The 25,856-nt window shown below is 37.7% G+C and overlaps 1 protein-coding gene across 1 annotated transcript; it reads left to right on the top strand.

Moving 5' to 3' along the window:
- Window positions 1-678: 678 nt before the first annotated feature.
- LOC113273335 lies at window positions 679-2,882 on the top strand. Its single transcript, XM_026523073.1, has 2 exons — window positions 679-2,710; window positions 2,818-2,882. Exons 1-2 carry the CDS (start codon window positions 679-681, stop codon window positions 2,880-2,882), a joined length of 2,097 nt encoding a protein of 698 aa, XP_026378858.1.
- Window positions 2,883-25,856: the final 22,974 nt, after the last annotated feature.

The following is a 25,856-nucleotide window of genomic DNA, read 5'->3' as shown; positions in this document are numbered from 1 at the left end:
AGCTAGGTTATATATTCTGGTATTCATGTCGATTGATTTAACCTAAATTGTGAACGATGAAGATGAAGAAGATGGCTGAGATTTGATTCTGGTGAAGATAAATTTCGTTGATTCTTCCATTTCTTCGGCAAGGTAAGTGATTATGAGTTCCAAATTTCTTAGGAATGAATTGATAATTTGTTTTGTTATATGAAATTGGGTGAAAGAGTAATCATTGTTTGTAATCCCTATTCCTACCGTATCTAGTATTTGTATTCCATTATCCTAGTTGGAAGCTCATATGAATCCCCGTACTCAATCTAAGATGATGTATAATTTTTAGTAGGTTAAGTGTTTGATGAACTGTGTTACAGAATCCAAAGTTGTTTCCTTCAATTTTCATTAATATCAGTAGGTTTAGTGTTTGATCCCAAAGTTGTTTGTTTTGAACTTTCAGTAAGTATAGAAAATGCCAAACAATCGCTTGAGACATGGGTTTGATTCATCTTGGAGAGTTATGATCCAAACCATAATCAGAGTTGGCTGTTTCCCTTTTTAGTATTACTAAATTAGAAACATGGCAATTTGTTTGTTTTTTTGGTTTTGTTTGTCAGGCTATATGAAACTGAAGAATACATGACCTGTTCATTGAAAGAAGGAAGTTATTTAAAAGCTTGAGATTTAAGACATATTTTTAGAATGTCGGCTGTTGTGAATAAAGCTTGGATGAATGAACCAGACATATTTAGCAAAACATATAGAGATGGGGTTAAATTTTTTATGAATTATGCAGCTACATATGGTAATTCGGACACAACATGTTCTTGCCCATGCTCTAAGTGTCAAAATGGGAAACGTTTGGAAATGTGGGAAGTGAGGAAACATCTTTCTGAGAAGGGTATTGATAGGAGTTATGTTGTTTGGTTCTTTCATGGAGAAAAAGAGGGTGATAGTACGATAAGACGTCCAAGTGGTAATTTTATACCAACTGAAATGAATGATGAGCAAGCTAGAGAAGGTGTAATAGAAGATTTGGGTTCCTTTGTCGATGCTGCTTATGGAGTTTTTGATCGGGGTGATGGTGTTAGTGGTAATGAAGAAGTTGAAACTGAAGAATTTGTTCCTGAACCAGATTTGGGGAAGCGATATTACAGGTACAAACAGTTGTCTGAAGACAAGTTGTATCCTGGTTGTAATACTAGCATCCTAGCTGCAATTGTGGAGCTGCACAATGTGAAGAAAACATATAAGATTTCAGGTAACTGTGTAAATAGTTTGTTGGGTGTGATAAAGGGTTGGTTGCCGAAAGGAAACAATTTTCCAGTAAAATACACAGCGATGAAGTCGATGCTCAAAGATCTGGGGATGAAAAAAAGTCGATTCATATGTGAGAATCATTGTATTTTGTATTACAAAGAGAATGAAGATTTGACAAGCTGCCCGGAATGCCTCGCACCAAGATATAAGGTTAAGGTTGATAAATTTGGGGAAGAGCTTTCATCGAACGAGCCTTCCAAGGTATTGAGATATTTTCCCCTTGGGCCAAGGCTCAAGAGATTATATACGGTACCTTGGATAGCACGTGCAATGACATGGCACGATCGAGCAGAAGTTTCTACAGATTATATGCGTCATCCGGTTGATTCATCTCAATGGGATTTAGTGAAGAAGAAGTTTCATGAGTTCGCAAATGAGGGCAGAAACGTTTGGCTTGGAATTGCAACTGATGGATTTAATCCTCATGGTATGCAGTCTCAGAATTATAGTTGTTGGCCTGTGATAGTGGTTGTGTACAATCTTCCTCCTTCCTTGTGCATGAAACCTGAGTTCCAAATCATGATGATGTTGATTCCTGGGCCTAAGGCACCGGGGCAAGATATTGATGTATGTCTTCGTGTGCTAGTAGACGAGCTGAAAGATCTGTTTGAGAATGGGATATCAGCTTTTGATACACACAAAGAAGAATCGTTTCAGCTGAGGGCTAATTTAATGTTTGGTATTCATGACTTGCCAGCACAAGGTAATATGTCTGGATGTACCATGCACGGCTATTTCGCATGTGTACATTGTGCAGACAAGACTCGAAGTGCGTATCTGTTATACGCAAGAAAGAATGTTTACCCTAATTATCAGATATACCTCAGGGGTAATCATCCTTTAAGGAAGGGAGAGAACTTGGGATTAGAAACTAATGAAACTAAAAATGCTCCAAAGCGACTGTCAGGAAAGAAGTCGTTGGAGAAACTAGCAAATGTGACTTACAAACCTGGTAAATTGGTAGTAAGAAGCAAGGCGCTGAAAAGAAAGAGATATGATCCCGATGCCGATGATGATCCTTATGGCGATGGTGTTGACGAAGAACTTACCGGTGCATTCTATAAGGAGTCCATCTTTTGGGAACTGAAGACCTATCGTATCCTGTATTTCCGTCATTGTGTAGATGTAATGCACACTGAGAAGAATGTAATGGAGCATATACTTGAGACGATCTTTGATATTGGTAATAAGTCTATGAAATCGTGGAATGCAAGGGATGAATTGAATAAGCTTGGCTTGCATTATGGACAGTGGACTACCAGTAAACCTGGGAGCGCAGTTTCTGGAAAACCAATATTTGTCTTAAGCAAAGCTGAGAAGGAATCATTTTGCAAGATTCTTAAAGACCTCAAATTCCCTTCTGGTTTTGCGTCGAATCTGAGCAACAATGTTAATACAAAGAATTCAAGTTTCAGTAACTTCAAATCCCATGACTATCACGTCATTATGGAGTATTTGCTACCTGTTTGTCTTCAGCATGCTTTTCCAAAGCACCCTGAACTGCGTCGCGCACTTCACCAGGTCAGTTTGTATTTCAGATTGCTTTGCTCCAAAGTCCTAAGCAAAAGTGGACTGCAAGAGGCTAAATTCATGGTTGCCGAGGCAATGTGTGTGTTGGAAAAGTATTTTCCAGCTTTATTTTTCGATATAAGTGTTCACCTCATGGTTCATTTGGCTGATGAAGCATTGGTCTGTGGACCCGTTAGATATCGGTGGATGTACCCCTTTGAAAGGTGAGTTTATGTTTTGCTTATAAGATGTTGTTTTTCTGGATTCAGCCTATATTTTATAATGAAATTGCAATGTACAAACTGATACAGGGAAATGAAGGAGTTCAAAAACATTCCCAATAACAAAAGATACATTGAAGGGTCTATTAAGGAGAACAACCTCGTAAATGAAGCAGTCACGTATGCCATGGAGTACAAGTCAAAGCCACGCGATGGCAATCACCAAGCCAGTTGGGAGGCCTTTCTCGGAGAAGAGTCAGAGTATAGTGATGTAGGTCCTATGGGTAAAAAAGGAACGACAGCAATGCTCTCTTCCATGCAATTTATACAGATACGGAGGTGGGTGATTTTTCGATGTAATCCAGATGGTCTTGCTGATTATTATAGGTATTTTCGTATAAATATCTTTAGTCTTTCAATTATACACATGGTGAATTTTAACTCATTCATAAGCAATGATGATTTTGCTTATCTTACAAATCTGATTTTGCTTTATGTAGCTACTATTGTGAAAACCTTTTGTTGATTTCACGAGATGCTGGAAAGGAGGTTCCGGACGACGAAGTTGAAAAACAAACAGAGTTCATCGAGTGGTTGTATGAAAAGGTACTGAATTACATCTTCGACCTGAAAATATACATTTTTTTGGCTGGGATGCATAAAAACTGACTAATGGGTACATGGAACTATCATGAATCCTGAATATACGTTTTTGATCTGTTTTTGCTACCGCGCTCTCTTTGCATACAGCTTTCTATTTAGCTAGTTTATTATGATCAAATGAACGTAATTAGAAAAGTAATATACTTGTACTGATGAACTGATGGTTAGGCTTGGACTGATGGTTAGCTTTGAACTGATGAAACTATACAGCTTTTGGTTTAGACTTGCATACAGCTTTCTATTTAGATAAAATCATCAGTTCTACTAACTTTTTTTGCATACAACTTTCTATTTAGCTAGTCTATTTATCTAGTTTATTATGGTGAACTGATGAAACATTTACTACTTGTGTCTCTTTTTGGTTGCATAGTTGTTAAGAGAAAATAAAACGGATACATTGTTGTGGCGATATGTACGAGGTCCTGTTGATGCGAAAGAGTTTGTTATGTACCGTGTGAATGGGTTTGTTTTCTCTCCCAGGTATCATGAAGAAATAGTTGGTTGTCAAGACAGTGGTGTTTGCATGACAGCAAACACCACATTTAGGAGCAAGAAAGGCGATAAAAATCCCAAAACTGTATTGACCAAGTGGTATGGGGTTGTTAATCAAATTTTAGAGTTGGACTATGGTCAATTTACTGAAGTTGTGTTTTACTGTGACTGGGTGAAATCTGGAAGTGGAAGCAAAATTTGTCCGGACTCGGATTTGGTTTTGGTGAATCTGAAGAGAATGAGGGATTCCGATAATATGAGGGACGAGCCTGCAATTCTCGCTGAAGAGGCAAGTGGAGTGTTCTACTCCAAAGATTCAAAAAATGCTGATTGGTGGGTTGTTATCCATTCACCCCAGAAGATGATGCGGGGAATTGATAATTTGGAGAAACCCGAAGTTGGCAGTTTTCAACAACTATTGTTAGATGAACCTAATTTACGCCCTTTGTTACGTCCTTTGACTAATTTTCAAAATTTGCAGTCGTTGTAATATACTTTAATCGTCCTTTGATGAATTTAGGAGCTTAAATGTATGAGTTTTTATTAGACTTTGTTTGGTGTATGTGAACTGCCTTGTCTATGTACAGAAACTACATAAACTTCTATAAAAAAAAATTAGCTTTTTGTTGTCTGCAGTTTTGGTGTTCTGCAGGAGGAGTTCTCAAGTGCCTAATCTATGTATGAGTTTTCAACTTTGTGTATTGCTCTGTAGTATCTTGCAGTTTTGGAAATGTCTTTTTGCCTTTGTTTGTCAAGTGTATTGAGGTCTGCAAATCTTTTGCATCATCCCTACTTGGTCTGTAATTCGTAGGCAATGTTTTGTTTTCACTTTTGGGTTGTTTTGGAGTCTTTTTTCTGCAGTCTTTGGTTGTGAAGTTTACTGCAGTCTCATCAATACTTGTAACTCTTGTAAGCCTGGCCTTGGCTTGACTCATTTTCTCTTTAATACAACCTCTGAAATGAAAGGACATGAAGAACAGTTTGAGAAACAAAAAGACATTATATTTCTTAGTAATTATAAGAGGAATACAAGTATTTTTAGAACTTACTATCAAAAGAAGCTGCACATCAGCACTAAGTTCACAAAACAAAAAACTATACCAAAAAGTAACTTGCTCCAAAAAGTTACACATGTAACGAAAGCTGCACTAAGTTCTCAAAACAACCAAGAACTAAAACCAAAAGTGATTTGCTCCACATCGTTACGCATGTAACTTAAACTGCTCAAAAAGATACCATCACCCACAACATATTCATTCATCCACAAATTCCAGCCGTTTTAAAGGCCATACTAACCATCCAGATATACCTAAAAAGTCCTTCAAAGTCATGTAATCATCCCCCTGCGGTGCATCATATACAACACAAGTCTCATCCAAGATGGTTTCAATCTGCACTCTCCTCTCGTCTGCTGCAAGGGGTTCTCCATGAAACATTCTTCCCTCCAGTCCCTGCATAATGTAACCCTTAGCAGCTACCTTCTTCTTTTTGTTGAGTAGGTTCACATATTGAGTCTTTCCATCGGTAGTCTCTTGATTACCCATAGCATCAACAACACTTGAAGTAGAGCAAACAGTGGTGGGACTAGAAGCATCAACATATAGTACTTTGTTGGTCTGCTGACTTAACACATACTCATGAAAATCCTGTGCATCACCAATGGACCATCATTAACCAGGGTAGCGAAATAAATCAAACAACTACTAATTGAGATCTGAGAATATACAATAAAACTCACCTTTGATAGCTTATTAATCTTGTCGACCAACCTACTGTCCTCCTTTGATCCTTCACTTGAGATTGCTTTACTAGCATTCACTGTCATTGCAAGTGTTGACGTTGCGGCATGGCTCTTTGTCAGATGCGAAGAGAAGGCACGGAAATAACCTTTTCCTTTATCCGGTCCAAACACATCAGTAATTGCATCATTGTCAAAGTCCATCCCAGATAAGTCACCATATTTGGCGAGATTCTTTCTATTTTCATGGGCATTCTTCACTTGTTCCTGCAAACATTACAAGAAAAATATTACAAACACCACCTAAGAGTATAAATAGTATCAGCAAAACCACTTAACACACATATATACTCACAAATTTTTCAACCGCGCTAGGATGTACTACTCCATTTTTTCCTTTGTGGCCTTCCATCCAAATTTCAGGGCGCCCATCAATAATGACTCCATCTTTCAGTTGCTGTAGGCATAAATTTGGGAAAAAACAAAACATTTTAAGTTTCCATGAAAGAACACCATCTTGATTCAATTTGCGAAGAACAGTTATTGAATACAATACTTACAAGGTTGAAACTTTTTTGGGCATATGAAAGCCTTCCAAGAGTGTGTCTGATTACTTTCTTCTCACAATTTTCCTTGTACTTGGCTCGTTTGGCTGAAGATTCGGGTTTACGTTCATTATCAATAAATTGTTGCCAAAACGGAAGGTGGTAGCCTCTCGGAATTGCAACTAATAAATCTTCAGTGGTATCTTTTCCTTTGAGCTTCTGTCTCAACTTGTATTTGAATGTCCTAAATTTTTGAGAGTAAGTATTTTCAACTTTGGGGCGGACAAGACTTGATGGCGCGCCAAATGTAAACTTCAGCTGAAATAAACAGTAAGAAAAGATCAGAAACATGATTAAGCTATAACATTATAGCTTGAATAGATCAAAGACCATGAAAATTTACCATCAAACCGTTCCATATTTCATCTTTGAAAAACTGGGGAACTAATCTCCAATCTTCAATGTTAACAGGGATGTGCGTTCGTACAAGCTTCCCAACAAGAGTAGCAAACTTTTCACAGTTTTCACCATAAGCCCTCCCAGCACCATCAATAGTCACCATTAATCTCAACCCACCTGCAGCAACAGGTTCATGATCATCTTCATGGCCATCTTGAGGATCAGCAGCAGGATTAGGTACAAGATCAGCTGCATTGTTCATCTGCAACAAACAATGAGAAAACAATGATATCAGTTCTACTTTCTCAGTATGTCCTGTGTTGTTTATGATTATTATACCAAAACAAAAATTGAAGTCTGAATAAACAGCAAAACCTAACAAGAAATAAAAACAAACCCAATACTTGAAAATATTGTATAAACAAAAATTGAAGGCAGATTTGAACTCAGTCAAGATTGCCCCAATACTTGTAATCCCTAAAATTTGTAATAGCAAAATCTAAAAAAGAAAAGAAACCTAATCGTTTGAATACCTTTTAACTAATCTGTATGAACACCTTTAGGAGTGAAAGAAAAATACAATGGATGATTTATAAGTGAGATCTGCAACAACAGGAGAAGCTGAGATGGTGTGGTTTGAGCAGGAGATTCAACACCTATTATATAGAGATTTTGATGGAAAATTGGGGGGAACAATTGGTGGGAAACTGAAATCACAGGATTCAAAAGATTTTGAAATCCTTTCAGTGACATTGACAGGATCGGGAGGGAGAATGGAGCGGGAATGAAGAAGGAAGGGAAGAAAACAATGGTGAAAAAAATAGGATTTCTTCGATTTTGTTTTAGATGTAGGTTAAATCATAGTCAACTAAATCCTGTGGCTAAAAACGTTTTAGCACAATTTTCTTACTTTATATATTTTTTTTTAATTTTGGAAAAAAAAAATATATATACATAATTTTCTTAAAAAATCAATTTTCGTAAAATTCCCAAAGTGCAATCTTCCTTTAAAAAATATTATTATTATTATTATTATTAAAGAAGCATAATTTAAAGCAAACAAAATAATAATAATAATTATAATAAGATTTAAAAATATATATATTATTATTATAAGATTAAAAAAAATAATAATAATAATTTCTTAAAAAATTACGCATGATTCGCAGTCGCACCAGCTTTATAATTAACATATATTCGCTAAGACATCTCTAACCATCTCATGCCTAAATTACACTGACTTTCTTTGGCAACGAATGGGATGACTAGGTTTAACCTTTGATGTTTAAGTCTGATATGTTCATCCGAACGAGAAACTTAAGTCTAACTATAGTAATCTTTTAACCCGTGATGTTCAAGTCTAATATACTTCGTCTTCAGTTCATCCGAACGAGAAACTCAAGTCTAACTGTAGTAATCTTTTAACCCGTGATGTTCAAGTCTAATATACTTCGTCTTCAGTTCATCCGAACGAGAAACTTAGGTCTAACTGTAGTAACCTTTTAACCCGTGATGTTTAATTCTGATATATTTCATCTCCAGTTCATCCGAACGAGAAACTTAGGCCTAACTGTAGTAATCTTTTAACCCGTGATGTTCAAGTCTGATATATTTCATCTCCAGTTCATCCGAACGAGAAACTTAGGTCTAACTGTAGTAATCTTTTAACCCGTGATGTTTAAGTCTGATATATTTCATCTCCAGTTCATCCGAACGAGAAACTTAGGCCTAACTGTAGTAACCTTTTAACCCGTGATGTTTAAGTCTGATATATTTCATCTCCAGTTCATCCGAACGAGAAACTCAAGTCTAACTGTAGTAATCTTTTAACCCGTGATGTTTAAGTCTAATATACTTCGTCTTCAGTTCATCCGAACGAGAAACTTAGGCCTAACTGTAGTAATCTTTTAACCCGCGATGTTCAAGTCTAATTCCAGCCGTCTTCAGTTCATCCGAACGAGAAACTCAAGTCTAACTGTAGTAATCTTTTAACCCGTGATGTTTAAGTCTAATATACTTCGTCTTCAGTTCATCCGAACGAGAAACTCAAGTATAACTGTAGTAATCTTTTAACCTTTGATGTTTAAGTCTGATATGTTCATCTGAACGACAAACTTAGGTCTAACTGTAGTAATCTTTTAACTCGTGATGTTTAAGTCTGATATATTTCGCCTGCAGTTCATCCGAACGAGAAACTTAGGTCTAACTGTAGTAATCTTTTAACCCGTGATGTTTAAGTCTGATATATTTCGCCTGCAGTTCATCCGAACGAGAAACTTAGGTCTAACTGTAGTAATCTTTTAACCCGTGATATTTAAGTCTGATACATTTCGTCTGCAGTTCATCCGAACGAGAAACTTAGGTCTAACTGTAGTAGTCTTCTCACACACTCCCCCTCAATCCGTATGAGAACATCAACAAAATGTCAATCGTCCATGTTTTTTGATGGACAAATCTCAGCCGTTAAACCTTTCTTTCACTTTTCACTTCGTTATCCCTCATCCTTATCATCTTCTCTTTCTTCTTTTTCTCTTATCGCTAACTCCTTTCACTTTCTCAGATCCAAATCCTATCGTCACTCTCAAAACCTGTAATGAAGAAGAAAAAAAACCTCTCGTCTTTGTCAATTCTTCAAACTAAAAACCCAAATCTTTCTCAAATCCTCTCTAAAAAAACCTTATCTTCGTCTCAAACCTAATTTCTTCGTTATTCACAGACCTAATTTCGCTGAACCCTAACTCCGATTTGCTCAAAAATGTAAGTTATTTCTTACATATCTATACGCTTTGGTTCAAGTTTAGTGTTTTTATTAGTTGACGTTTGAGTATTTGTGATTATATCCTTGTTTCGATCGATCTGTTGTCTAAGAATTAGGGTTCTTAATTTTCGTTCAAAGTTTTTAATTAGGTTTGTTATGCTATTTCAATTAGGGGTTTGAGAATTAGATTGTTGATATTCAGTTATTCAAAAATTTGGGTATGTTTCTAATATCATTAGGAGAGAAAAAAATCTTTGCATATATTGTTGATATTCGGTTATTCAGAGTTCTGAGCATGTAAGAATTAAGTAGAGTTAACAATTGAAAGTGCAATGCAGGAGTTCTTAGCATGAATTTTTCCTTGCTTATGTGATGTTTGTTATTTTTTAGAAAATCCTTTTTTCTAATGAGTACAAACTGATACAGGGCAAGGTACATTGAAGGGTCTATCCAGGAGGACAACCTCTTGAATGAAGCAGTCGGGTATGCCATGGAATACATGGAAAAACCAGGTGATGCCAATCACCAAGCCAGTTGGAAGGCCTCTGTTGCAGAAGATTCAGAGTATACTGATGTAAGTCATGTGTGTGAAAGAATGTTGTAACAACTATTGTCCTTAGAAGCATTTTAATATCGTAGCTTCTTAACCTCATAATGCCTTTTTGATGGAAGTTTAGCTCATTTGTTGTAGATGAGTAAAGGTGAAAACTCTACTGAAGCAGCTGGTCTTCTACCAAAGCCTGCTATTGATCCTCAAGCTGGGATGAAGTCATCCTCGAGTGAACCTCCCGAAGTGTTGACATATTTTCCCCTTGGGCCAAGGGTCAACAGGTTAAATGTTGTACCTAGAGTAGCACAAGAAATGGCATGGCACCATCCATCACCTAAATGAATATGATGTGGCTGATTTCTCTTTCTGAGATCCTTAAGTTACATGCTTAACTGTATTTGTGGAGCAAATCTCTTATGGTTTAGTTCTTACTTGTTTAGCTACATGTGTGACAGTGCATGTCTTTTCTAAAGCAAATGCATTTTGGCATAGTTGTTCTGTGCGGCTTTTTTTCTTTCTGAAAGACAGTGTTTGTGCTCTTATTTTATTTACGGAATATAGTTTCTTTATTGTTACTGTCTTTGTTGATCACACCCTTTTTAACTCCGCCATTGCAATTGCAATGCCGGTCCCAAGCCCGGATAAAGGAAGAGGGAAAAAGGTGTGCTATTTTTTGCAGGCACATGGTTGATTCAAAACATCTCCAGGGTAAGCTTGATTTGCACCCGATTTATATATATCTTTAGCAGAGTAATTGTGTTTACTAATCCCTTACTTTTTCTTTTAAAAGTAGGATTAACCAACTCCATACTACTCATTCTTGGGCGTCCCTCAAAGTCGGTGCTGCGTTGTATAACCAACTCATGGAAATTAAATCCTAACCTGACGTGGCGAAGGACAAATATACATATTGATGGTTCTATTTTCAGAATGCGCGACTCCATTATTCAATTTAAGATGTTAAATTCAATAACCTAACTTTGTATGCTTCACTTTTACAATGATTATGTTCACCAATTTATTGTTGCCTTATCAGCCAGATTTGTCAGGTACTTGGATTTGGCTGGACAAAAGGGCTCTAAACTCTACATGTTTAATCGCATTGCTATGTTCCTTTCTTGGCTGATACTCATTAAAATGTGAGCTTATTTGGTATTGTGTTCTATTAAAAAGTAGCCTTTGTTATCCTATGTGTTGGGTTTAATTTGTTACGAATGAAATTTCTTACCAAACTGATTTATTTGGAGCAGGTAATGAGAAAGAAGAGAGTTGATATACCTGATATTAACCGAAAATAATGTTTGTGAAGTTATGTATTCCATTATGGCATGCAGCTGGTCCAAATGGATCAGTTAACTATACTTGGCGAAGAAGTAAGAATTTTTGTCTACTTACATTTATGGTTATATCTTTGCCTAGCTCCTGTGAAATTATGTGTGCTATTTGTGTCCTGTCTATCAATGGCCAGGAGATGTATTTTCTTTTATTTTGCTTGGTAGGGAGGATTAATAACTCCCCTGTCTATCATTGACGTATTTGCCTTCCCTTGCTCGAGCTGGCATAGGGAGGATTTACAACTGCCCTGTTGTTATCTTCATTGAACTAACATACTGGTATTATACTAAAACCTGTAGATTTTAACAAGTTGAAGGCATAATCTAACAAAGAAGGGTTTCAGAAATTAAAGTCAACCGTTTGTTACCAAGTGTCTGTCGAACTCTGATTTATGTGGTTAGCATTTTAACAGGATAACACAACTATGTACTTTAACTAAGATTCTCTACCTGTTTAATTGTTATTGTTATTTCCAATAAGTGTGGTCTGTGTTAGTATGTATTTAACTTTTGCGCAATAGATTTATCCATGTATACTTTAGAACCTGTTCCAAAAAAGTTGCAACGGTAGCATGAAATAGAGGAACATAAATTGGCTGTTTTTAATCCTGAAGTTTCTCAGTATAACATCTGAAAAGCACTAACTCCAGCTCTTAAACTCCAAAACTGAAGAAAGCACAAAAAAATGTCAAAGTTGTAATATATCAAGTAATTAATTAAACTTACCGATTATCTTTGAACTGAGAAACAACACATTTTGGTTTTCGTTGATCCACCATTGTAGACTTAATTTTACCCCAACTTTCTTTTTGTAGACACTACAGTTATTCATAGAAATAATAATCAAAAGCATTGCAAGATAACTGAAACAAATTGTCCGTCTGCAGACTTGGTTGAGGCATTTATCAAGATAATAGAGGAGAAGGCTGACACGATGTAAGTTTTATCTGCTATTCATTCATACTCTTGCATTACAAGCTTATGTTTGTTAGTCCAGTTTTCTATTCTACTTTTGATTACAAGGTGGTGATTCTGGAGGAGGCTTTGATAGGTCTGAGTATGGTTATGAACTTCCACCATTTCCTGATGAACTTGTTCCTAATTATAACCTTCACAGCGACAGTATTAGTCAGGTGTATGGCTGCATAATATAGTAATAAGGAAGAGATCGAGTATGTTAATAATTTTCTTGGCCTAGCTATTTCGCAACCATCTTCCTAAAGAAGTTTAAAAACTAGTGTAGATTTAGTTTTGATTTCACCAATATAATTATTTGTTGATTCTGAGCGTCCTGTTTATTTTATTTTTCATCATTCTGAACAATGCCATATGGTGTATGTGCACTGTCTAATTTGTTTGGAATTTCAATGGCATGGGAATTTTACAAATATATATCATGGATGATGAGTGCCTCACGGGCATGATTATGATTTCTCACTAATGGAATGCATTCTTTTAAACAGTGATAAGGTAGTTCATTTGGAAATATGGATGCCCTCCACCGCCAGCGAGCAATCTGTGAACTACTTGGCTCAAGTAAGAATCTTTGTATCATAACTTTGATCACTACTTTAGATGGTACAAGATGGCCAGTTTCTGTTTTTTCGGAATGTAGGCAATAGATTACTTCACTGATAGATAACTTCAGGGCGGTGTGATACTAATCTGATGTGAACCTTCTATTGTTGGTGTGTTTGAGAAGAGTAGTAAGCCTTCCTGAACAAAAAGACTTTGATAGGCTGTATATTGACATTTAGATGAAAATTACGCGGAGCCTAGATTAGGTGCTACCTAGTTAGTGACTAGCATTTCTCTTATTCTCCAGTAATATCGAGTGGCCAAACCTGTACCAAGTCATTTCAGTTTCCACCAACACTAGGACAGCGTACAATTACTGCTCTTAATAAAATTTTACGGAACAATGTGTTTTCACTTTCTTGAATGATTGAATCAGTAATCATGTCAGTCATTGATTGTTGAATACCATTTTTTTATCAGCTTGGGTTTTTAAATATTAAAGGCTTGATGGCGAGGCACATGCTGGACAAATTACGCGTCATTAAAGGGCTGCATTACTTTGAGGAGCTTTATGGCAGCTCAGTGTGTTAGCTTTGAATAGTTTTGGGTTAAATTTCATAACGAATGGAACAATTCTGTTGTACTTGTATTCCTAATGAATGTATGAATCTTCTTTGATAATGCATGAACTGCAGAATACAAAATAAGAAATTGCAGGCACGGGTTCCAAGTTCAGTTTTAATTGCATTACAGGCCTGTAAACTGGAATCCAGGTCCACGAAAATGTTCTGGGCTACCCTTTTTTTTAATTGTAACAGAAAGAATTGTCACGGTTATAACTGTGACACAAATTGTGAAGAAAAAACAACACGCGTCATCTTAAGACGTGACAAAAGGAAGACAGGTGTCCTCTTAGTAACTGTTACAAATTATTGCAACAACAACATATGTTACCATAAGAGTTGCAAAAAAAGGACACGTGTCGCCAGAAAAATCGTTACAAAGATTCAGTAACAGTTATAAGAGTTGCTGTAAATGTGACTTTTAAAGACTCGTGTCGTACTTTGAATTGTGGTTAATAGAGAGTAACAGTTAAAACCGTTAAGATAACCGTGACAAATAAGACACGTGTCGCTATCATAAAATTAGGCCAATTGTGGCTATTAGTTATTGTAACGCTTAACAGATGTGACTTTATCTGCGTTTTGTCCCAGATAAAACCGTTACAAAAGACAATCACAGTTATTAATAACGGCCTAATTAGTACGGGTATAACCGTTACAAATTCAGTTAGTAACAGGTATAGCCTGTGACAAAATCATGGAAATGGTGTAGTGGGAGTTGGAAGGGGAGGGTTTTTCTGGGGTGGAACTTCGACGTCTTCTAGGCGCACGACAAAAGGATGTGACCATTCCAAGTAATCATCAATGTAGGTTGGGTCGGCTTCATCACCGTTGTTCACAAGATCCAAATTAGTAGCATCTACCAAACGACGTGGTTCCATATCCCTCCAATGTGTTGGTTCTGGAGTTGGATCATACTCTACCCTCAAATTTGTGGAACTTTTCATGCACTGGAAAGATCAAGAATGTATCTTTCATGAGAGGTTGTCATGCATCTAAGTAATTGCTTGTATCCAAGTTGCCGCATCACACGTCGAGGATCAGCCATAATGTATCCCTTTGGGTGGAACAAAGGCCTTGGTAAAGTGCAACGTTATAAAACCACTTGTATTGGCGGTTCTCTCTAGCATCCTTGTAAGGGTCGAACACAACATATTTGGTAGTCATCGCGTCCAGGGCCAATCTCATTTCTGCATGTCGATGATTATTATCGGGCTTCAGATGGCTGTTGAACTCGTATCTCTTGGCTCTAGGCTCCTCGGGGTCATCAACAGGAATAAACTTCAAGAAGGGGTTGTCCTTGAACAATGTTGGGAAATGTTCATAAGCCCACACCTACAAAAATGTGAAATAATATATATAAAAATCAGCAAATTTTGTTTCAAAATTCATGATAAGGGTACATGTGAACAATATAAATAAGAACATAAGTTTAAAAACAAAAATATCTGGAGTAAAGTGAAATTCCCAACAAATTGGTTTGCAGCCGCCTTAGAGGCCCTTCTCATCTCCGTCATCAAATGTGCCATTGCCACAGTGCCCCATGAATAGGTAAAGACCTCTTCCAACGGATCCAAGTATTGAAGGTAGTTTGCACTAACCTTGTTGCTACTAGTGTCAGGGAATACCCTAGTGCCTAAGATGAATAACAGGTATGCAACAACTGTATAATGAATCTGTGAGGGGTCCCATCCATCCTTCAAACTTCTTTCCTTTGTATTTTTAAAATTCTCCTTAAGCAGGGTCAGCTTGATGGTCCTTGTCCTACTAACCTTTGATACATAGAAGCTTTCCGTAGAAGTTTTGTAGTCCCAACTAAACAACTTCTTAGTAAGCTCGTGAAACTTCGTCCATTCTAGCTCAAAATAATGATCGTGTCGTTCTGCAATTATGTTCTGAGCATCATCAGGGATCGAGGTCATCTCTCCAGACGAGAAGTGCATGGTATCAGTTTCACCATGATACCTTTCGACAAAGCAATTGACTGTCACCATGCCTGGCTTCACATAATTTTCAACAAAGGATATAGACCAGAATCCTTTACTATTGTTTGGACCTCTTCATGCTCCTTAGACAAATCCCAATGAGACGTGGCTTGGTTTCGACAAAAACGCACAGCCTTCTTATGATCCTACAATTAGGAGATAATACGATTAAGAGATTTTTCATAAATACAAAACAATACATATGCACGAGATACAAATTCTTACATAGGTTTGATATATAGTACGAGCCCACGAGTCCTTGTAGCCAAATAGATACCCCGTATCATAAGAATATGCGTCCCACATTCTACCACGATCAAGGTCGGGTATCATGTCATCAACATGAGGAAGGTGCGAACCTTTAACTTTTACCTTGCCTTTCCCTTTCCCATTTCCTTGTGTGGGTTGTTAACTTGGACCACCTTGTTCCACTACTCCTTGGATTTGGTTTTCTAATTGAGTTGGATCAATCTCATTATCTTCCTCCTCATTTTCCTATTCATCTGTCTTATCTTCCTCCTCAATAGTTCCGGTAGATTCACGGATTACGATTTTACTACGATCACGACCACTCTTCCAAATTGCCCCTCTTGTATCATCACCCAAACGTTTTTTTTTCCTCGAGGAGGCGGAGACTGAGGAGTATCAAGACCATCCTTCCTTCTTTTCTTAGTGGCAGCATCTTTAGCTTTTCCTTTGTTAGCCTCCTTTGCTTTAGATCTATTTCAAAAGAAGCAAGAAATAAATATAAGACAACTAACTTTCATTTATAATACCGGCGGTATAGAATCATCACTACCGGCATACTGAAAAAAAGTATCGAGCATGCCGGAAGCTAATACCGGCATTAACAAGTAATTTTCGAGGATGCTGGTACCCTTTAGGAAGTTCCTGGATATAAAAAAATACCAGTACCGGCAGATAAGGAAAATAACAACTCATGCCGGGACCTAATACCGACATTGAAAAAAATTTTCGAGGATGTTGGTACTCTTTCGGAAGTTCCTGGATACCAAAACTCCAGTACCGGCATGGAATCTAACCCAAAACGTATGCCGGTACCAATAACAAAATCCTAGGTTTTTCTGTTTATTAGAAGCTCACTACCGGCGTATTCGTAAAAGTTCAAATCTATGCCGGGATTGGGTTCCGAAGTGGTCTTCAACCTAAACAGAATGTTGAAACTATGTTTCGGCGTGGTCTTCAGCCTAAATTAAATGCCGGTAGACACTATCGGTGTGGTCTTCTGATGAGTGCTAAAAAGTGCATATTTCTATATATTTTTCTTGGCATTTATCTCATCTTTTGTGCATTAATTCTACATTTTATCCCATATTCTGTATTTTCATTGTTTTCAAGAATAAATATTTTTATTAATTAATTTTGTATTTTTAGGTACTAAATAAAGCTTGGATGAATTGTTGAGCGAAAAGAGCAAAGAAACGGTCAAGACTCCCGCAGGAAGGCATCAAAGAATGATGTTTGCAAGAGCCGGGTAAACTAGAAGATATGGGCTTGGCATACCCAAGGCCCAAAAACCTCACCCAAACCCATTTCCAATATCCATACCCGCCTTCATCTTCAGCCGTCAGATGGATCATCTCAGCATCCTATGGTCGCAGCATCGCCAGTACATCAAAGTCTGAAGCTCCTTTCTAACACTACAGCACCTAACTCCATCTTGAGCCGTCAGTTTCGCTGTATCAGGCATCCGACGGTCGATACCAGCCTCTTCACTTGTAGCCGTTAGATCGATCTATCATTTCCGCATCCCTCGGCTCAACTTTGCAAATCATCAAGCTTTCTATCCCCGCCACACACCTAAGCACCTAATACCTATACCCATCAACCAAACACTCCCCTCCTTCTTCTCCATCGACTTCACCTCCCTCACCTCCGTCTGCAACAGCCTCACCTTCACCACCAACTCCGCCAACTCCACTGCCTCAACCACCACAATCAACCACCAAAATCCATCATGGTTATCCCTCACCGAAACCCATCATTCCCCTAAACTTCTAGCCATCTATTCTCTCGATTTCTTCCCTGATTTCTCTCTGAAACCCTAGGTAAGAAATCAATAGAATAGGTCGAGTTAGAAAAGCAATTGGAAGGCATGGAGAGGAGCAGGAGAGTCAGAAGAAGAATGGGTCGACGCATGGAGTAGTTATCATTCCATCAAATTAGGTAAATCAGTAACCCTAATTTCTCTGATTTGGGGGAAAATTATTGTAACCTTAATTGAGTACTTGTAACTATAAATAAATGTTGTAGGTGTGTGTAAAAGATATGTCTGGACTAGCCAGTGCACCACCAAGAGGACTGGACTAGCCAGTTCCTCAATTGTTCATGTTCTGTTTTTGGTTCACTTTCAAATTCAGTTTTATTTTCACATATTCATCATGTTTTAATTTATCACTTGCTAAGGTTGAGATGAAGCTTCCATGCTAATGCTAGTTGGTTAATGTGTAGACAATGTTCTTGTGTTCTGAAACTGTGTAGGACAGTTATAATTTAAGCATTTCATCACATTGCTCTCACATTGTATGTCAAGCATACATTGTAGTTAGGATAACCCTGTGATTGATGGTGCTGCAGCTCATGATTAATGTTTATTGTTCAAACCTTAGACTAGTTGTGCTCTAATCAGACAGTTAGTGATATGGAAGAACATTTTAGCTGTAATTAGATTATCCTTTAGGAAGGTTTAATCATCTAAGTGGCTTATCTTCGGGTAGTTGCAGTGTGAGAGCCCCAATTAATACAAGGACTAGACTTAACTTAGTGACCCTAAATCCTTCTCTTAAAACCACCTCTTTGATAAGCAGCAGGCTCGAACCTCCACTGCTATCTAGATAGTTAGCTGAGGCTAGAATCTCACTAATATCTAAACAAGGGGCAAGAACATGAGTTAGCATTGAAAATTGACTTAGCATAGGTTAGAGGTGGAATCAAAAGCCTTAGTGATTAAGCCTAAAGTCACTGTTTCTTTCCCTCACTGCCTCACTGCCTCTGTTACCTTTGCCACTGTCATTCACTGCTTCTTTGGTTTACTGTCACTTGTTTCTTCACTTCAATACACACCCAAGTCTCTGTGGTTCGACCCGTACTTGCACATTTTCCACTTTCGACACCGTGCACTTGCGGTTATAATTTGTAGGACCTTTTAGAAGCCTACCAAGTTTTTGGCGCCGCTGCCGGGGACTTGGCGTTGTGTGTTGATTTGTTCTTTGCTGTTTTGTTGCATTCACTTTCATCTTCATATTTGCATCATAGTTCATTGCATTTGCATCTTTCCCTGCATTGCATACTCATTTGCATATTGTTCACTTACATTACTGCATCATAGCTTGCATCTTTACTCACTTTCTGCTTTGAGCCAGCAGGTACCTGCCTATCCTGTTGCTTTTGCTGTGGAGCTGCTGCTGCTCCTGTGCTTGCTGTACTCCTGCTCTCCTGCTGAGCTGCTGTGCTTGTGCTGCTGTGGTGCTCCTGCTTGTGCCAGGCCAAGACTGCTGCTGAGCTGCTGTGGCCCATGTTGCTGCCTGTTGCTGCTAACTGCTGCTGCCTTCTGCACCTGTTGCTCTGCTGTGGCCCTGTGAACCTGCAAAGCCTGCTGTTGTGCTTTTGCTGCTGCTGCTGATCTGCTCCTGCTGCTAGGCCTGAAGTGGTGCTGCTGCCATTCATAAGCCAAGCCCAACTGGGCCTCAACAAAGACAAAAGCTCAGGATGATCCAAAGCCCAACTGGGCTTTTGCAACCAAACTGAGCAGCTGGGTTGTGCTTAAGCAAGTAAGCCTAAACCCATTAAGAGAACCCAACCTGTGGGCTTCCATTTTTAATTTGTGGGCTTGTAATAATTTTTTCCATTTTTCTGTTGGGTTTGTAATTAATTTCTTGTGGGCTTGATTGTTTAATTGCTTGTGGGCTTGTGGTGTAAGATTGATTTGGGCCTGTAGTTTTAAAATAGAAAAACTGAACTTTTAAAAGCCCAACTGGGCCGCAGACCAAACAAGCAACAATTGGGTTATCTCAAAAGCTACATTGGGCTTCAGTTTGCATACATATTGTGGGCTTGTTCACCTTCCCTTGGCAAAGCAATTTCTCCCACCAATGTGGGCTTGCTCCCAATACTAAAACCAAAATTTTTGCTCCCAATTAAAAAAACCAAATTTTTCCCAAAAATCCATACCCATTAAAAACCAATTTTTGGGCTTTGTAACATAGTTACTTAGCTTTTGAGCCAAATCATGTCTAGATCTTGGTCTACAGTTGGGGAATACAACAAATCCCTTAGAGAACTTGCGTATGGACATACTCCACGTTATGAACCTCCCATAGACCATAATGTCAATAGTTATAGGAATTATTATGGACATTTTCAAAGTCCCGAGCCTCAATCCATGAACCCTAATAACTATTCACACATGCATCATTCATCACAACGTGAAAATGAACATTTTGCTAGTGCCTCACTCACACAATCATCACTGATCGATCAATTAGAAGCTCGAATCGCAGCTTTAGAAATGCAATCACATGAGGAATCTGTCATATCTAATTTTCTTAGGCAACCTGAAATCTATGCATGTCCCGCATGTGGTAGTTTAGACCACCCTGTTGAGAATTGTCATATTTTTCATAATTTTAGGCAATCTAGAGAAAATCCAAGGTATGAAATGCCCATAAATTGTGAGAATGGTAGTCATTGGGCCATAATCAATCCTTTGAGGGTTGCGATCAATATTTTGTAAACCCTAATGACCATGCACACATGTACCATTCACCACAATTTGAACATGAAGAATTTTGTACTCCCATGAATTTAGACTCCACCACAGAAGCTTTCAGACTCAGTGAGCAAAACTTTGATAGATCTACATCACGAATTCAGGCATGTTTAGATCAGATTTTGCTTCACCTACAAAAGGAGGAAATTCATGAGGAAATGTATGTTGTCCCTAATGAAGTGTCTAGTCCTATTCATGAAAATGATGTTGAATATGAACCTAATTTAGAGGAACATGAATCGACTAATGACACCACCACTGTTAATGAGGACCAATATGCATGCTACCATGATGATGATTATGATGATTATCATGATATGTTAGAAGAACATGAAAATATTGTGGAACCTGTTGGTTCAAAAACATATGGCTTCTCGCCCTCGACCTTCATGAATGTTGTTCTTTCTACTACTCATTGTAATTCATATGATTTTGATATTGACATGGGATTCGTACAATTATTCTGTGAAGATGAGCATGACATAGGAATAGTTGAATCTTCTGTAGACACTAATGTTAATATGCATGAAAATATATTTGATGTGTCTGATTCTCTACCTAGGTCACATTGTGATATTTCTCCTGATTTGCCGATGCATGAGAATAAATCTGTTGATGATGTTGATGACTCTGATTGTGATCTTTCCAATTTGTTTGATGATTGTGAGCATGTTGTGACACGTGTAGAAGACTTAGGAGATGTTGATGTGATTAGTAATGATGTGCCTATCGTCCTACATAGGTCACAATCTGATGGCCTTCCACCCAACCTAGATTTGGTTTGTACCCATATTTTCAAACCGACTTTTCTGAGAGTCCCCAACCTAGGTTTGGAACTGTGTGCTTCCCAAGTCCTTTTGGACTATTTTGCATCTAAGTATAATATCTTTGAGGAGCCACAGTTGGAATTAGCATGTTTTCCCGTCCCTAGCACAGTTCATTTCGAGCTAGACCTTGTGCATGATGAACCCCCAAAACTGCGAGATTTTGTTTCCAAAATTTTGTCCGTTGAAAAATCCAGGTTTGGGGGTGGTTCATTTTGTTTCACAGTTTCACTTGCGTTTCTTTCCTGTTATATTTGTGTGAAGCTGTTGAAACCTCTACACTTCGTCTTTTGGGTTGATCCTCAACTCTTTAGATTATTGGTGTATGGTGAACTTTTGTATATAATCCAGTAGATAAAATTTTAAAAACCCTTTTGTTCCTTTTGTATATATTTTGCTAATCCAATATGATCTCGGCTGACATATGTTGGATTCTTGCCTTGAATAACGGAGTTCTAATATTGCTTTCGCCGATATCGGGTATTCTCTTTCCTTTTTCTCTACTCAACATGATCCTCTTCATATGTTGTATTATAATTTTGTTCATATTTTGAAACATTGAGGACAATGTTTAGTTTAGGTTTGGGGGTGAAAAGTAGATACTTTGATAATATGCCATAATTGAAAACAAGAACTCCTTCTTTTTGAAAAAAATGAAAAAAAAAAAAATTAAAAAAATGATAAAAAAAAACATAAAAATGGAGCTCATTTACCTTGAAATGTTGACTCTTGTGCAAATATGTAATTTTTAGGAGTCTTAGTCTAGATATTTAGGCACCCTGATTCTAGCACAATTCACATAGTGATAAGAAATTTGCACGCGCACGATCTACCAATACATGTATAGCCTCATCCTTGAGGTGTTCTATCGGAAGTTTTAGTTGCCAATCACTTTAGAATACTGAACGAAACTTGACTAGCTTGTTCTTTGGTTGGTTGGGATAGAAGGTGGAGGTTACATTAAGAAAGACAACCATCGAATTTAACTGGGTGCATCAAAAAGGGCTACCTCTTGCAAAGTGTCATGTAATTTTTTGTTTCTTTTTGTTATGTATCAATAGTGTTAGCTTGTTAAAAAAATAATAATAAAAAAAAAAATCAAGTATTTATCAATTCCATCCTCTCTTGTTCCAAAAATAAAAGAGAGTAGTCAATGTAAATAAGAGTCATGTAAAGAGTCATTTTGTTGTTTCATTGTAATAAGCAAGGAAGGGTGCATGCCATTGATGTACAACGCGAGTAATTGTGAAACACCTCCAACTCATTCACAATTCTCGTAAAGTCCGGACAGCTAGCTAGATTTCGACCTTGGTTCTTAGCCTGAGAAACTATCTCTTGGTGATTAGTAGTCATAACATCCGATCTTTGTTTACACATGTGTAGATACACTTTACACTCTTATCACATGTCTTTATTTGTTATCAGTGCTAGGATTGTGCCTTAGATAGCTATATTGACATCTCCATTTTGCTGTGAGCTTAAACTGACTTGCACATGTCACATTTGATGGAATCCGAGCTTATATTTTGACCTAGAACTTTGTAGGTACGTTCTAAGCAAACCTTCACGAGACTTCACTCGTCCACTAGGGACACTTAGTGGTTTAAAAGGCTTAGTGCATACGCTAAATGCATTCGAGAGACCAACGACAGTGGTATAGGTAGGATTTCCTTAGTTTTGTTTTACTTGAGGACAAGTAAAATTCAGGTTTGGGGGTATTTGATGAGTGCTAAAAAGTGCATATTTCTATATATTTTTCTTGGCATTTATCTCATCTTTTGTGCATTAATTCTACATTTTATCCCATATTCTGTATTTTCATTGTTTTCAAGAATAAATATTTTTATTAATTAATTTTGTATTTTTAGGTACTAAATAAAGCTTGGATGAATTGTTGAGCGAAAAGAGCAAAGAAACGGTCAAGACTCCCGCAGGAAGGCATCAAAGAATGATGTTTGCAAGAGCCGGGTAAACTAGAAGATATGGGCTTGGCATACCCAAGGCCCAAAAACCTCACCCAAACCCATTTCCAATATCCATACCCGCCTTCATCTTCAGCCGTCAGATGGATCATCTCAGCATCCTATGGTCGCAGCATCGCCAGTACATCAAAGTCTGAAGCTCCTTTCTAACACTACAGCACCTAACTCCATCTTGAGCCGTCAGTTTCGCTGTATCAGGCATCCGACGGTCGATACCAGCCTCTTCACTTGTAGCCGTTAGATCGATCTATCATTTCCGCATCCCTCGGCTCAACTTTGCAAATCATCAAGCTTTCTATCCCCGCCACACACCTAAGCACCTAATACCTATACCCATCAACCAAACACTCCCCTCCTTCTTCTCCATCGACTTCACCTCCCTCACCTCCGTCTGCAACAGCCTCACCTTCACCACCAACTCCGCCAACTCCACTGCCTCAACCACCACAATCAACCACCAAAATCCATCATGGTTATCCCTCACCGAAACCCATCATTCCCCTAAACTTCTAGCCATCTATTCTCTCGATTTCTTCCCTGATTTCTCTCTGAAACCCTAGGTAAGAAATCAATAGAATAGGTCGAGTTAGAAAAGAAATTGGAAGGCATGGAGAGGAGCAGGAGAGTCAGAAGAAGAATGGGTCGACGCATGGAGTAGTTATCATTCCATAAAATTAGGTAAATCAGTAACCCTAATTTCTCTGATTTGGGGGAAAATTATTGTAACCCTAATTGAGTACTTGTAACTATAAATAGATGTTGTAGGTGTGTGTAAAAGATATGCCTGGACTAGCCAGTTCCTCAATTGTTCATGTTCTGTTTTTGGTTCACTTTCAAATTCAGTTTTATTTTCACATATTCATCATGTTTTAATTTATCACTTGCTAAGGTTGAGATGAAGCTTCCATGCTAATGCTAGTTGGTTAATGTGTAGACAATGTTCTTGTGTTCTGAAACTGTGTAGGACAGTTATAATTTAAGCATTTCATCACATTGCTCTCACATTGTATGTAAAGCATACATTGTAATTAGGATAACCCTGTGATTGATGGTGCTGCAGCTCATGATTAATGTTTATTGTTCAAACCTTAGACTAGTTGTGCTCTAATCAGACAGTTAGTGCTATGGAAGAACATTTTAGCTGTAATTAGATTATCCTTTAGGAAGGTTTAATCATCTAAGTGGCTTATCTGCGGGTAGTTGCAGTGTGAGAGCCCCAATTACTACAAGGACTAGACTTAACTTAGTGACCCTAAATCCTTCTCTTAAAACCACCTCTTTGATAAGCAGCAGGCTCAAACCTCCATTGCTATCTAGATAGTTAGCTGAGGCTAGAATCTCACTAATATCTAAACAAGGGGCAAGAACATGAGTTAGCATTGAAAATTGACTTAGCATAGGTTAGAGGTGGAATCAAAAGCCTTAGTGATTAAGCCTAAAGTCACTGTTTCTTTCCCTCACTGCCTCACTGCCGCACTGCCACTGTTACCTTTGCCACTGTCATTCACTGCTTCTTTGGTTTACTGTCACTTGTTTCTTCACTTCAATACACACCCAAGTCTCTGTGGTTTGACCCGTACTTGCACATTTGCCACTTTCGACACCGTGCACTTGCGGTTATAATTTGTAGGACCTTTTAGAAGCCTACCATCTTCATCCTACATCGAATGCCGGTACTGATTTCCGGTGTGGTATTCATACTAAATTGAATGCCGGAAATACTGAAACTCAACTATTTCAGTTAGGGTTTCACGATTTTGACCTAAACCCATAGCTACAAATCGATTGAAACACTAATTAAACAGTTTTAAATGACTTACCTTCTCACAGAAGCCATATTTCTGAGTAGTTGATCGTCCGATAACTCTTGTTCTTCATGTTCTTGCTCTTGAGCAATCAAAGCAAGCCTTTTCTCTAATTTCTGTTGAGAAATCGATTTTGATTTCGATTGGGCATATGATTTGTTTCGTGGAGGCATTCTTATGGGTTGGTTTTAATCAACGAAGAAATTTTTAATTTAACGATTAATCGTAGAGTATATGAAGAACGATGAAGAAGAGGAGAGGAAGATGAAATAATTTTTTTTTCAAAACCTAACCCTAAGTGTGCCAGAACTGAATGGGGGATACTGATTTTCTATTTTGATTTTTAGTTTTAAGTTTTTTATTTTGTGGGGAGGGTATAACAGTCTTTTCATAATGTTTTTTAATTAGTCAAAGGGTGTTTTAGTATTTTCGGGCAAAAAACACCCCTTAGCAGACACCTTTGGTTGGGAGAAGTAATTCATATTCCCCAATTAGTTTCCATATCCCCCAATTGCGCGTTCAATAATAAATATCTAGAAAATACAGACATGGAACCGTGCTACACACCGGGACACCGAAGGTTACTATATGTTAACTGATATTTTAAATTAATATCTATGTTTCGAATATCTTCAAAAATCTAATTATTTACCTGAACATAATCTTACATTTTCCATTCATATAGTTAATTTACTAATATACACAAAGCCAATTGTTAATATGGTAAAGTTTGTAACCATTGTTCAAGTCATTTTAATTAATATGTTATATTTATTTATATTGCCATATAACGGGAAATTAATTTCATAGCAGTTGTAAAGGTTT

This window comes from Papaver somniferum, chromosome 4, assembly GCF_003573695.1.
Source record: "Papaver somniferum cultivar HN1 chromosome 4, ASM357369v1, whole genome shotgun sequence".
In the NCBI taxonomy this organism is placed as follows: Eukaryota; Viridiplantae; Streptophyta; class Magnoliopsida; order Ranunculales; family Papaveraceae; genus Papaver; species Papaver somniferum.
This window is presented reverse-complemented; position numbering and strand designations above follow the sequence as displayed.

Bases quoted from the DNA above. Each gene is read 5' to 3' on its own strand.
- LOC113273335 (XM_026523073.1), top strand. From the start codon at position 679: ATGTCGGCTGTTGTGAATAAAGCTTGGATGAATGAACCAGACATATTT. The intron at 2,711-2,817 runs GTAACTTCAAAT...GCACTTCACCAG, and splicing joins TACAAAGAATTCAAGTTTCA to GTCAGTTTGTATTTCAGATT.